Here is a 14,563-nt window from a genome sequence, read left to right as displayed (position 1 = left end):
GCTTAGACTAGCTTAGATCTTTGTTTGATTAGGAGAGAATTAGTGAACCACGGAAGAACACAATTGCCGTAACTTGGTCGGGAAGAACACACGTAGAAACTGGAAGCAGGGGAATGGGAGCACTGAGATTTTTTTCATTCACTTGTCTAGAGACTTCTTTACAAGCTCTTATAAGACTATTGGACCTTACTTGGGCCTACACATTTCACAAATTAACCCAACTACAAAACAACTTAAACATGACCAAATTACATACTAACATTTTATGGCCCAAAACTAAACATAATATTTTAGCCCAAATACAAAAATTACAACAAGACATTAATTTTATCAAGCTCACGACATAAACTATACATCCAAACACCCAAACATGCAATCTGGCCATGAAAACCAAGCTTGAGTAAACTACCCAGCCGCAAAACAATACCAAATATGTTCAGTAAACTAGATTCCACAGGAACTATTTTTCACCACACAAGGATTGAGTGGCTATCACAATCTAACCAACGCACATCGCAAATGAAAGTCAAATATGTTTTGACTGCAATCAAAGCGTAAATAACAAAGCACTAACAATATTACAAATCATACAGGTGCAATTTAAACACCAAACAAAAATAAATGCAGAAAATGCACACGTCAAGAACTTGGTATGTAGAAAACGCACAAGTCGGCGACGCCAAACATATAACCCAGTAAACCAGATCGTACAAGAACTATTTCTGGGTACACAAGGGTTAAGTTCCTATCACAATCTAACCAAGGCACATCACGAATGATGAATACCCACACATCGGGAACCAGGGGCAAAACCAAGATTCGCATGTGGGGGTGGCACCGTTCAACGAAAATGTATTTATATGTTATGCAGAAAAATATGGAGAAAAAAATTAAGTGTGAAGTCATATAATTAGGTTTTGTCATGGATTTTTCTTCTTTGAAAAATAAATAAAGGCTTGATTCAACTCTTGTGGTATGCAAATGCACATTACGATATAAATTTTTCTTAATCCGAAACCTACCATTCTCTAAATTGCATTTTTTTATAGTATTTGTATAGAATATTTGTGTTTTTCATACTTATAAATACCTAGTCGAACCGCATTAGTTTTTAAAAAGATAATGTGTTCAAATGGATTTTGGGAAAATTTTATTTCCAAATGGGTCACGTTAATGCGAAAGAATTACAAAGCTTGTAAGAATGGAGAGAGAGAGAGAGAGAGAGAGAGAGAGAGAGGAGAGAGAGAGAGAGAGAGAGAAGGAAAAAAAACCCACAAGTCACTGGGGGATTCAAACCCTGGTATTCAGGGTCTCAATATAAGCTACACTGCCAACTTAACCACGAATAGTTTTAAGCAGAGTTCTTCAAGTCTTTTTGTTTCACCTTATTATGTGCAATTTTTTTGGGGTTTTTTGAAACGGGGGTGGCACGTGCCACCTCCCACACTAACTACCTCCGTCCCTGTCAGGAACACACAAGTTCTTTGCTGAGAGACAACATGTCTGAGTCCCTTTCGACGACTATCCCTAAATTCAAACCAAAGCACATCAAACTACATAGTATTATCATTGAGAGAGAGAGAGAGAGAGAGAGAGAGAGAGAGAGAGAGAGAGAGAGAGAGAGAGAGAGAGAGAGAGAGAGAGAGAGAGAGAGAGTACCACAATTGAATGAGGAAGAGAGAAACAAAACGGAGGGTTTATTTCGGACTATAGGGAAGAAACAAAGACGACGATAGCTACTGGTAAAGAAAAGCGTCCAAAACCCAAGCATACATAATAAGGTCCTAGAATATGCAAACGAAGAACTCCCAGAGAGAGAAAGCAAATGCAGAAGAAGCTAGAAAACACAATTATCAAGGAGATATACACATCCATGGCCTTAGATGCTCACATGCTTCTCCTCTAACACAAGCACCTAACACTCATCAACGGTACTTGGAGGATGACCCACGTACATCGCTGTGAATAGGCACACGATGCCACCCAAATCAATTGCCCAAATTCCTGTACGTACAACTAGAGATGGAACCAGGATTTTACCTTAGCAGTGGCGAAATGTATACTAAAAAAAAATAAAAAGATGCATTACAATATTATAGTCATTGGCTCTAGAAAAAATTAAAATAACATAATAAAAACTATAGTAAATGATATTTTTTATTTGCACATGGAGTATGAAAAAAGACTAATTTTAATTTTGGGCATCGATAATGTCACTCCAACAACAACAACAGCAGAACCTATGTAGTCCCAAATCATTGGGGGTATGAGCGGGGGAGGATTGGAGACAGACCTAACTTTTGGCAATATGTACAAAGTGGCTGATTTCAGAATACCACTTAAACAGTAGCCCACTATACGTGTTTTGCTACGGAACCATACCCCCAAATCAAAGCCAAATGGCATCAGAGAAGGCAAACCTAAAGACCCAATTCAATTTATGTGCACATTATCATGCTTCCTTCATTGATAGTCCAAAGCATCGATATGCACAAAGATAATACCACACCTCAAAATTATAATGTTACTCCCTAGATTCCTATATGGATTTCCCAAATTGATAACCGCACTCCCTTTTGGGAGTGGCATTATAATTAAATTTCCTTAATTTTTTAGGTTAAGTTATTTTAGGGTTAGAATTAATGTGGAGTTTTTTTTCTTAATTACACATCATCATTTATATTATTTCACTTTGGCCCATTGAATTTAGTTTTAGAATACTTTTTTGGGTCTCCTTTCTTGAAAAAAAGAAGAAGATTTATGACTAGTATATAATAAAAAAAAAGGAAAAAAATCTAGTAGTGGTGAGACTATATAAGTTGGGGATAATTTTTTTTTTCACATATATATAATAACTGCGTTTTCTAAAATTCTTGTCGTGGCGGCCGCCGCCACTAGACCCCACTGGTCCTATCTTTGCGTACAACGCACGGGAGGCACCAGGATCACGGCACGTGGCCCACTAACACAACAACGCGCGAAATTACCATATTAGACACTGGACAACACTGCGGCTCCTACAATCAAGGGGTACAATTGGAAAAATCGAGCAAAAAATGGCAACCCAAAACTGGTTCTTTTTATATAGGTTGGACATTGTTCTTCAAAATGATTTTTTTTTTTGAGAAGTTCTAATTGTTTGAAACAGGTTCTAATGCCTAAATCATGTACAAGTACAACTATAGTGATGCAAGCACCGTCGTGATTAGAAAGCACGTGGGATATACCGAACAAGGATGCAAAAATCCAGTACAAAGTTCTTAACATAATGTCTCTGTGTAATGCAAGTTATTTATGACAGCTAGCTTTCTGGCTATATTCTGTACCAACTTCAAGTGTGTTTAGTAGTTTGTTTTGGTGAAAATCAGAGTCGTATATATAAGCAGCCCAATAAACGTTTTCTTATTCCTTCTTCACGTTAATTTGTGAACAAATTCAAACATTCCACACTAAGCAATAAAGCTGGAGCACCCAAATCAATGCTGGAGTTTGTCATAGAGATTCTTGAAACAAAACAAAATGGAGGTTACAAATTTCCGCGCAGAAAAACATAAAGTGTCTTCTTAATTTGATTGCAAATATTTATTTAAGTACGAGTCATAACACTGTTAAAAGTTTAAAACAAAGAGTTAAACGTCAAGTCATATCTCGTATGTCATCCCAACCCTTAGAAGTTTGCTCCGTGGTATTGCCATTACATGCTCTCCTTGTCTAAAGTTCTTCCTCAAAAAACTATAGGCGTAGTTGACAACAATCCTCTTGAAGAAGGATGATTTCGGTTCTGCTATCACTTCTATTTCTCCAAGTAGATAAACAACACCTTTGTCCATCGCATTTTGCACAAATTGCATCTCCTCTTCAGCTCCCTGGATGGGTCCTGATATGATTCGGCTTGAAGAATTCGGTGACCTTGTTGCGACGACGTTGAAGGACTGGATGTCTCTTGATGACCTGCGGGATGAGTGTTGCTGTTGTTGTATTGGTTCCTCAATATGAACCTTGGATGAACTGGACCGAGTTACTTTTTCATCATTCCCCAACAGAGTTGAATGGGAGATGTTTGTAGGCTCAATTATCTGTTCAGGTACCCGTCCTACTTCCTGAATGAATTGTTCATGCCTGATAAACTCTTTCAAGTTATCGACCAAATGTTGCTCAAACTCCTTGGGTTCCTCGGTTACATCGTTATAACCATACCTGACCACACAACGGAACATGCGGTAGTCCCTTGGTTCAACATGCCGAAACAAAAATCTCTCCTCCATTGCCACTTTATTGATGGGAATGGGCTTCAAAGAGACGAACACTAGAACTGAATGGATAGAGGGTATGTTGGCAATGAAGTGAGGGAATATCGGAGGAACTCCTTGAACAAGCTCAGAGTAGAGTAGTCCGATTCCTGGAATTCGGTTGATATCCGAGTTGAGGGACAAGTCTCTAATGAATTCATTGGAAACCTTGTTCTTGAGCTCAAATATATACCTTTGTTTGTGTACGTACTGCCATATCCCCATTATCATCATTAGAACAGTTGCAATGGCCAACGGAAGATAACCACCTTCAATGAATTTCGAAACGACAGCTGACAGATAAAGGCCCTCTATGGAAATAAACACCACAAAGAAGAGAGCAATCCACAGTATTCGCGTTTCCCATATAACTAGCATGATGAGAGTCACCATGCATGTTGTTATGAGCATCACAGCAACCACAGCAATCCCTGTAATGAAGGTGCCTTAGTTTTTTTGTCGAAACGAACATGCTAAGGGCCGGGACAGAAAAACAAAATACATTCAAATTTTGAAATTAAGTTTCCTATCATACCATAGGCATTTCCAAGCTTTTCAGTGGTCTTGAAGCTAACAGTGATAATAACACATGCCAACATAAGAAAGTAGTTGATCTCTGGTATATAAACTTGACCCTCATGCTTTGTTGAAGTATGGATAACTTTGACCTTGGGGAAGCAACCTAGAATCAAGGACTGGGAGATAGTTGAAAACGCTCCCGATATCAATGCTTGGCTCGCGATAATGGCAGCAGCAACGGCTACAACAAATGTTGGCCAATACACTCGACCTGCGAAGAGTAACAACTTGTAGTTAGGAAAAAGGTAGACCTAGTGCAAGCAGTGGTGGAGCTATGTTGGGGCCCGGGGGCCCGGTACCCCAGGCTTCCAAGTTTTAAAATTTTTATTTATATATAATATTATTGATAATTATTCGTGGATAACTACTTATTATTTTAATTATTTTAGTTTGATTTGATAAAAAATTGGTTCTTTTACATTCTCATTTCTCAATTTTTTTTATAAATAAAAAATAAGCACATAACAGTTAAAGTAACCTAAGGAAAAAAAATACAAAATGATTAGTATACTTTAACTGCATTATGCTAGAATCATTCAATGTACAAATATAATATATTGAAAAATAAAAACTTTATGATATAATAAGTATACGTTCCGAAAAAAATATATGTCTACTAAGCCGGCCCACCCGGATTAACAATCCTGGCTCCGCCACTAAGTGCACGGGACTCTCGCTACTGCAATGGTGAGATGTATGCAACCATATCCTCACAAGCGGATAGCCTGTTTTAGTGACTCATACACGTTACCATCACCAGGTCACATAGGGGACAACCTTACCATTGTGCCCGGGCTGCCTTCTACCAATAGTAGCTAGCTAGTATCAAGGTTTTGATACAGTTTCATAGTGATCGGGCAGTACATACCGTTTGTTCACAAAACTAGTATCTTTACTCAATAATTTCGTTCCGGTTCAAGTACCGGCCCATACCGATCATACTATGAACAATCGACTACTATTAGTCGGGACTGGGAGAGTATCAGATGGTACATACCAGTTGTACCATATGTTTTGTCTTCTTTTTTTTTTTGCTTTTATAGGAGGCGATTCCATAATAATTTGGGCAAAGTCCACTTTCACCCCTTGTGGTTATCGCCGTGTGTGGATACTCCCCTCATGGTTCAAAACTGACCACATAACCTACCTATGATTTTGAAAATATGCGGATAGACCTCCTGTCGTCATGTTTTCATTCCATATTAACAGAGGTGTATCTCACACGATTTTAGAATGTAATCTGAGCGTTCATAATGTATTAAATAAAGAATAGAGTATCTCTGTAAAAAAATATCTCGATCAGGCATCAATAACCCAATTATCTAATTTTTAGTAAATTCAAATTTGAAATTTTAATTTCATAACAAAATCGATTCAACCATGAGCTTTTCATTTTTTGATTGACTTGAATTTTGGCATAGATTTATTACTCGTTAAAATTTATAATATCAACGGTTTGGATTCAATTTTTGGTATAGGGGATGGTGTGGTTAGATTTAAAAAAGAAGAATCAATGAACATGATGATGGTATATCGGTCTTTTAATGTTGTGTCCGTTAATATGGATGGAAAACATGATGGCAGGTAGGCCTGTCAATGGACCGGATCCGATCCGAATCCGACAGATCTGGATCCGATAAGACCAAATCCGATCCGGATCCGATAAGACTCAAATCCGATAGTGGTAATCCGGATCCGAAAATTCGAAAAATCCGGATCCGATCCGAAAATCCGAATCCGCTCCGGAAACTTTTTTTACTTCAAAAATTTTAGCCAAAAAAAAATATATTTTTCAAAAATATACAATTTTTTTTTTTCAAAAAAAAAAAAATTTCCGAAAAAAATTAAAAAAAATAAAAATACAACTTCTTAAACATTTTTTTTTTCAAAAAAAAAATTACTATTTTTTTAAAAAAAATTAAAAAAATTTTAAAAAATAAAGTTCGGATTCGGATTGATAACGGATTTAATCCGATCCGATCCGGATCTGTATTGAATTACCGGATTCGGATTATCGGATTATCGGATCGACGTTATCGGATCCGGATCCGGATCGGATTTTTCGGATCGGATCTGGATTACATCCGGTCCATTGACAGGCCTAATGGCAGGGGGTCTATCTGCACATTTTCAAAACCACAGGTAGGTTATGTGATCAGTTTTGAACCATGAGGGGGGTATCCGCACATGGCAATAACAACAAAGGGTCAAAGCGGACTTTGCCCTAATAATTATTTGGGCTAAAAATATTACTATAATTTTCCTTGTCTCTTATTGACATGATTCATATTCACATATACTTATTTTCATGTTCGTAGTATGTTTTGAGCTTTTTAGGTATAATCACATACTTGATAACATAATATTTATAGCGCAAAATTCAGAACAGTACCTGAAGTTACACCAGTATAGATATGTATTGTACCAAAAAGAAAAATAGTACGATCGATTGCCAGTACGACATCCAGAACCTTTTGCTAGTATAACTGAAAAATGGATGAGCAACAATGCATAATACATGCACTGCTTCACTAGTGTTGAGAGTTGACTTGCCTGGGATGGAGGCGTAGAAAGAATTACCCACATTTTCTGGGAATTTGACAAGGTAGGCAGCTTGTCCGCAATACGAAGCTAGTAATGCTGGAAACACTACTCCAGAGAAGCTAATCTGCATCCAGTTCCCCCGTTAGAAACATAATTTAACGCTTGGGTTATGTTCTGCACCATCCCTCTTTACTAATTGTTGTATTAATTTTTTATAGTAGTTGGTAAGTTACAATACCATGCCGATGTTGCTTTTGTCAACTTGATATTGTATAATTACTTCAGTATTTGTATATATTTTATTTGTACCATAAAATCTACATAAATATTCCATTCATATTACTCTAAATTCTCTTTATTTTGATATTTCTCAGGCTATTTCTCAGAGATCTAGATCTTTCACACCCATGTTTTGTGCAAATATATTCATTTCTGTTAATCATAAGGTGAAGTTATACATATAGTCATCAATATGTATTGTCGTAATGAATTACAAATATACATGTTAAGTTTAGTTAAAAAGATTTTACTGTTATAACTAATTTCTGCCACATATAAATTTCTTGGTCCATTGCTGGCTAGAGTCCTAGGTCGTATTGGTTTGTTCTCATATGAATTATTTACATGTTTATAAATTATATATGTGCATATACGGAATGAAGAGGTTATTCATACTCAATTTCTTGCAAAGAACCGAATTCGAAAATGGGTTAACTGCATCCTATATACTGTAATTTATTATTGTCTTCAAATCCTATTTTTCTCTGGACTCAAAAGGAAACAAAAATTATTCTCAAGAGTTGGGAAATTCATCCCTTTGAAATTATTGTTACTCCATTTTTTTCTGGTTACTAGGTACTTGACTTTAATACCTATTATTAGTAGTTAATAAAACACAAGTAATGACACAAGAAACTAATGCTGTAAAATTAATTGTGTCTCTACTGAATATCCTTCAAGTCGCTGATTAAAAAAATACAGTATTAAGAGAGTTAAGGTTTAATAATTGCAGCTTATATTTTTTTTTTTTGAACGACAAAAAAAAATATTAATCTTTGAAGCAGCTTATCGAGCCTAAACACACTTGTTCGCAGGTCTCTCGTACACTTACTTGAATTGCACGGACACTAAAGTGCCCAAGATCGGCAAACATGGCTTCTGTCCCTGTTTCAGGAAGAAGCAAATTAGTCCCTCATGATCGATTACCCTTTTCGTGCTGAAAGACAAGCAAGAAAATTAGCAAGTCTTTGGTCCCATTAAGTCTTTCAACAAAATGCTCAAAGTCTGAATTGAAATTGACAGTCGAGATTCACGACAAACCCAACAAGTGGATTGTCGTAACTTGGTGATCTGAAAACTTGACAAACTTTAAAAATATGTTTGAGTTTATCTTGTTTATACAAACCGATCTCAATCGAACTGTAATCGAGCAGATCACCGACCAATTTCGAGTAGCTTGAATTTTTAAACATCATAAGTTGAACGAGCCGAGCAGTAGTTTGTTTGAGCTTGGTTCAAACGTGCTTCAAAAATATGTTCAAGCTTGGTTTGATTATATGTCGATCACAAACCAACCTCAAACAAACTTTAAACGAGCAAATTAATACGAGTTGGAACTCAAGCTGTTTGTTTGTTTACCAGCCCTAGCTACTTGGATGTGTGGGTTCCACAAACCGAAGTGAATGTCAACATAATTATCGGAAGGGATGTCCGATAATTATCGGAAGGGATGAGTGGGTTCTACCCACTCACGGCCGATCACCTCACCTGTAATACACAGAAAAACTCCACCAAGAGATGTCCATGCTTTCTTGCCATCTCTTTTGAAGTAATCTACTATGTACTTCGGATTAAAAGCACGTAGCACACCCACATCGTGCTTCAAAAGGTCATAGACTCCGATCACAGCAATGACTAAAAACCACAAGACGATAATCGGAGCGAACAAGTAGCTCACTTTGTTTGTACCAAATCGTTGAGCACAAAATAGACCGATCAGGATCGCGACTGAAATTCCCACAATGGCATCTGCAAATAAAGAACTTGGAAGATTAATAATCATCGAGAAAAATTACTCCCTCCGCCCCTTGGTTTGTTCGTTCGTTAATTTATGAGAAATTCATCTTTTTAAGGAGATAAAGTAACTTAAAATGTTGAAATTTCTAAAGTGTCACTCATTTTGAAATTTAGAGCAAACGGGGTTCTCCACTCTTTGGTCTATCTATGGAGTTGTCAAATACTTTCAAAGAGAAGGGAAAAAAATGAAACACTACAATAGGACAAGAAGGTGAAAAAACACTACCGACTTTTGTTCTCTTTCTGTCTGTTTCGTAATACACATCTTTTATATAACAAGAAGAAGGTGAAAAAATAAGACGAAAGAAGTAATTAAATGCATGTAATAGGACACAGGAGTGCGACTGATGGGTTTGATACCAGTGCCGATTTCATGCAGGTTATTTTTTATTTTGTATTTTGTATTTTCTTCTGTTGCTTTAGTTGTAAATTTTCTCGTTTCAACATATTTGGATGATTTTTTGCGCAAAATAAAAGTGTAACAAACATTCTTGAGGGTTCATTTGATCAGAAAGAAAAGATAATAGATAATGAAAATGATAAAAAGTAAATTGAAAGAAAAGAAAATGAAGAGAACATTTGTTTCCCTGCATGTGTTTGCTTACTATAAACCTATTGTAGGAAAAGTTTAAATTTTTTTTCCCGTTATAAAGTCGCAACAATAAAAGTCACAAAAAAAAAAAAAAATGCAACGAAAAAAGGACTTCGTATATGCATTAAATGAGTTGTACATTATTTTTAATTTCTTTTTTTTTTCTCATCTTTCTAATCAAACACGAAAATGTTGATATTGTTTCGTTTCCCATAATTTTCTAGCATTCTTGTTTCTTTTTTGTGTAACTTGTTATGCCTTCACTACATCGTAGTTCCCTTGGTTTTTACAAAAAATAAGATCTTCTTAGTTTTTGAACCATGATCTTTATGCCATTTTGTAGTAGTGAAGAAACGAGAAAGGAAATGAAACAAATAGAAAGGACTTGATTTTTATTTTCTATTATGTATACCTGTGCTCAAAGACGTGATCCCACCAACAGCAGAAAGGACTGCAAAATAAAGGATGTAGCTAGCATCAGTTATCAATTTTATTGGTAATGTATGTAACGAGGGCAGTCAATAACACGCGCCAGATTTGCCAATGTACCTGATAAGTGTCAACATATACAGATTTTGGCCCTCCAAACTACATTTATTAGTCATTTATTCTTGTTAATTGATATTTATTTTATTATTTTGTGTTTAAAGCTAGGTTGCTCAAGCTTGTTGTCTGAGAATTGGATAAAAATAAAAAATTAAAGAAGTTAGGGTTAAAATGCAAAATGATTCAAAATTAAGTGGTCGGTCCATTATTTCATGAAGTCCAAGGGGCCTTTATGTGATTAGTGCCGTCAATACCCATAAAATGAAACGTTAACCTACTGACTTCGGCTGCAGACCTTGCCGTGGACAAAATCACATTCATTTGAAGTAGAGAACTTCGATGCCTTCCACCCCGATGGCTGGCTAGATCCTCTTCTAGGGTGAAAATATGAAGCTCGAATTCCTAGTGACATTATTTATCTTCTGATTTAGGTTTTTATTCAAATCGTGGTTGTATGACTTTCAAGGATTTATTTACAATATTAATTCTTTCCATCACGTCTTGTGTATGAATTCCTAGGTTTTATGCACATTTAACAATGGTTCTTAATTTTTTTGTGAGATTTGGGTACGATGAGTTATACGCTATAATAAGCGTCGTGCTATTAAACGATCGATTTGTGCCATAGAGACGGGTTGTAATAATAAGACGATTTGTGCTAGAAGACAATACCTGATGCTATTTGGTGATTCATAAAAAGCTTTTGGCAATATCGTGTGGGCCCGCGAATCCTAACAATATCTAAATTGATTCGAATAATTAACCTTTATCATTGCATAGAAATTGTTATAACGGGTCGAGTGGATTCGACACCGTATATCTTTTCTTTCATAAACTCTCCCTATTTTTTAATTGCAATAATTTAATTTGTAATACTTGTAGACACCCCAATCTGGACTTTCCAGATTAGTTTACTTTCAGTATTTGATTCTCCGATGATAAAATGGATCAAGAACACCCCGAGAATGTCGAGGGTTTGAGCTTTGAGTGTTTTGAAACCCCAATAAACTTCTCAAAACCCTACTGGCACGCGCTGGTTGAGAACTGGCGCGCACGGGTCAAAGTGCCAGGTGTTGGTCAATAGTCAAAGTTTGACCGTTGACCCACGCGTGACTATTTAGACCTACGTGCGAGATTCCACGACCTGCGCGCGCTGCTCAAAGTTGCAACCGACCTCTTACTTTCCATTTCTAGAAGGTTTCCATTTTTGGAGGGTTTCCATTAATGGAAGGTTTCTAGAAGGTTTCCATTAATGGAATGCTTTCCATTAATACCTTCCATTAATCACTACAAGAAAAATGAAAATTTGTGACGAAAAAGTGACAACGAAATTTAATTTCATCACTAAATGAGTATATTTGGCGACGAAAAAATAAATTCGTCACTATTTTAACAACTTCCATGACAAAATAATTTCGTCACCAATTATACTTGTTTAGCAACGAAAAAAATATTTTCGTCACCAAAGGGTACCCATTTGGTGACGAAATACATTTTTCGTCACCGAAAGCTCAAAAAAGGTGATGAAATTATTTTTCGTCACCAATAATAATCATTTGGTGACAAAATATATATTTTGTCGCCAAATGAGACTAATTTAGTAACGAAATATTTTTTTGGTCACCAAATGCTTAAATTTGGTAATGAAAAATAATTTCGTCACCATTTTAACGCTTTCAGTGACGAAAAATATATTTCGTCGTTAAATGGGTACCTTTCGTGACGAAATTTATGAATTGCGCTTTGTCAATAAATATATTTTGGACATTACTCTTTACTAAAAACTCTGATTGAGATAATTCAAATTGGGTTTGAACAATAACTCAATTGCCTACAACTTTCATGTTTATCAAAATTACTAATTTTAATGTTTAAAGGTTCAAAATTACATTCGAAATATATTTTCATGTTAAACATATATGTTATATATTAGATATTTCAAACATTTATTGAAAAGTGTGTGTAGTGCAGTTGGTCAGGGCTTATGCAAAAAACTCAAGGGACTCGGGTTCGAAACCCATTAGGAGCAAGAAAGAAGGATATTTTTCGCATATGAAAACGTCTTTTGCAACGAAAAATTTCGTCACCGATTTCTTATATTGGTGACGAAAATTTTCGTCACCGATGTAAACCATCGGTGACGAATTTTTTCATCGTTAAACAGCACAATAAGCGAGGGAAAAAAATTCGTCACCAATTATTCACTTTTTGGTGACGAATTATTTCGTCATCAAAAGGCACTATAGGTGACGAAAAATAGATTTCGTCACCAGGTAGGAATCCTCGACAACCTTTAGTCGACAAATTTTTTTTCGTCACCTATATTATTTGTGACGAAAAACATGCAATTTGTGACAATTTTCATTCGTCACCCAATGCAATTTTTCTTGTAGTGAATGGAGGGTGTTTTCCCTATAAATACTCCCCTCACTCTTTCTTCCAAAGGGTTAGAAAAAGAAAGAAAGAAAGGTTACAACCATCCAACACACCTCATTCAACCTCACACATCAAAGCTCAAACATCCATTCAAACTCAACCAAAGGTATAACACCTTTGTACTGCTATCTGTTTTGATCCTTGTGGTGGGGGGGCTGGCAGGTTTCAAAAACCGTGTGGATAAGAGACTAGCGTGCACCGGTCGTTTGTACACGCGCGCAGCGTTGTGGATGCGTGCGCAGATCTTGCGTGGGCACTGGGACCTGTCTGGAACCTACACATGCAGGTTCAAACCCCATGCGTTCCATTTTTGGACTAGCGCGTAGATCCAACGTGGGGTCAGGATCCATGTTTTATGTTTTATTTCTTGTCTATTCATCATTGTGAGCATGCTTAAAAACCAATATATTGCTTTTCCATGTTAAAACTGCTAGTTGCCTTTTCAATACTCATTTCTGTTCATATGGAATACCCTGGGGGTCTTTCTAGTCATGTCCCAGAGCCCAGATCATGTAAAACTAAGCAATGGTTAGATGGATCAAACTTGCGCGACGCAGTGGGTGACCCGCGCACGCAGGTCTATCTCTGACTAGTGGCTGGCCTTTGCATGGGTAATTAGGCCTTGGCCTCTGTTTTTACCCCCACACTATTTATGGGGTGTTTTATTCATTTGGTCGCTTTGTAACTCATTTAAACTGCCTATAACTGTATATTAACTATCTATAAACTGTATGGTTTGTCCTGGGTGTGCACTGGTCCTTCTAGAGCCCAGAGGGTTAGGAATAAAAACTGTGGGTTTGAACTTACTGGCACGCATGTGTCTTGGAGTAGCGTGCGCATGTTTGATCAGCATGCAGTGACTGGATCAATGCATATTGGTTTCTTCTTGCGCACGTCACTCCAAAACAGCGGCCTTCCATTCTGTTCAAATTCCCACATAAGTCTGTTTTCATCCTGTGCTAACTGGTCAATAAGCGAGCATGCCATCTATCACATCCTACAAATCGTGTTACAATTTTAGTCCCCTTAAACTGTTCCCCCGCCCTAACTGGCTACAAATTGATTAATGAAAAGAGAAGCGCAAATGATTTACAAAATTGTCTGAGTAGAGACCGATCTCTGGATTGGTCGAGAGAGGTGCCTTAAAACCTTTCCCCTCTAGTAATCTAGCTCTCTAACCTCAGATATCAAGGTGACGACGGACCAGTTTACGCCTTTTCAAAAATCAAACAACATAGCAAACGTTTCAAGTTTGGTTTCTTGGGTGGCGGACCTTCAAACCCAAGTGGCAACTCTGAATTGAGCATTTCCCTGTGCTTTAAAAAAATAGGGCTCACCTGCATCATCGGAATACAATTTTTTGGGGCATGTGCCTACAGTAGCGACTCTATTGGGGACTTATTTCATTAGTCTATACTTGGAAACTAATACACTTGAGAACAATCCTTCAAAAGTTTGTCAAAACAGTAAGCTTCGCACTGCTGAAAAACGGAATGGTGAT

The 14,563-nt window shown here is 36.8% G+C and overlaps 1 protein-coding gene and 1 non-coding gene across 2 annotated transcripts; both read right to left on the bottom strand.

Moving 5' to 3' along the window:
• Positions 1-2,361: 2,361 nt before the first annotated feature.
• On the bottom strand, positions 2,362-2,469 carry LOC131312256 (small nucleolar RNA snoR100). The gene has a single exon (XR_009195823.1). It is a non-coding gene; the product is annotated as a small nucleolar RNA snoR100 (small nucleolar RNA).
• Positions 2,470-3,533: 1,064 nt separating this feature from the next.
• LOC131309486 (potassium transporter 5-like) lies at positions 3,534-11,814 on the bottom strand. The gene is made up of 7 exons (XM_058336113.1): positions 11,808-11,814; positions 10,493-10,531; positions 9,180-9,440; positions 8,524-8,576; positions 7,422-7,536; positions 4,825-5,079; positions 3,534-4,720 (listed from the first exon to the last, which is right to left on the bottom strand). The coding sequence occupies exons 1-7, from the start codon at positions 11,812-11,814 to the stop codon at positions 3,642-3,644; spliced, it is 1,809 nt and encodes a 602-aa protein (XP_058192096.1). The 3' UTR covers positions 3,534-3,641.
• Between the last annotated feature and the right edge of the window lie 2,749 nt (positions 11,815-14,563).

Source organism: Rhododendron vialii, chromosome 12a, assembly GCF_030253575.1.
Source record: "Rhododendron vialii isolate Sample 1 chromosome 12a, ASM3025357v1".
Classification (NCBI taxonomy): domain Eukaryota; kingdom Viridiplantae; phylum Streptophyta; class Magnoliopsida; order Ericales; family Ericaceae; genus Rhododendron; species Rhododendron vialii.
Note: the sequence above shows the minus strand (reverse complement) of the source record. Positions and strands in the feature narration are given on the sequence as shown.

Excerpts from the sequence above, each read along its gene's own strand:
- LOC131309486 (XM_058336113.1), bottom strand. Across the intron at positions 9,441-10,492 it reads GATCACGTCTTTGAGCACAG|ATGCCATTGTGGGAATTTCA; the intron begins GTATACATAATA and ends CTTTATTTGCAG. Across the intron at positions 7,537-8,523 it reads TTAGTGTCCGTGCAATTCAA|ATTAGCTTCTCTGGAGTAGT; the intron begins GTAAGTGTACGA and ends AACTGGATGCAG.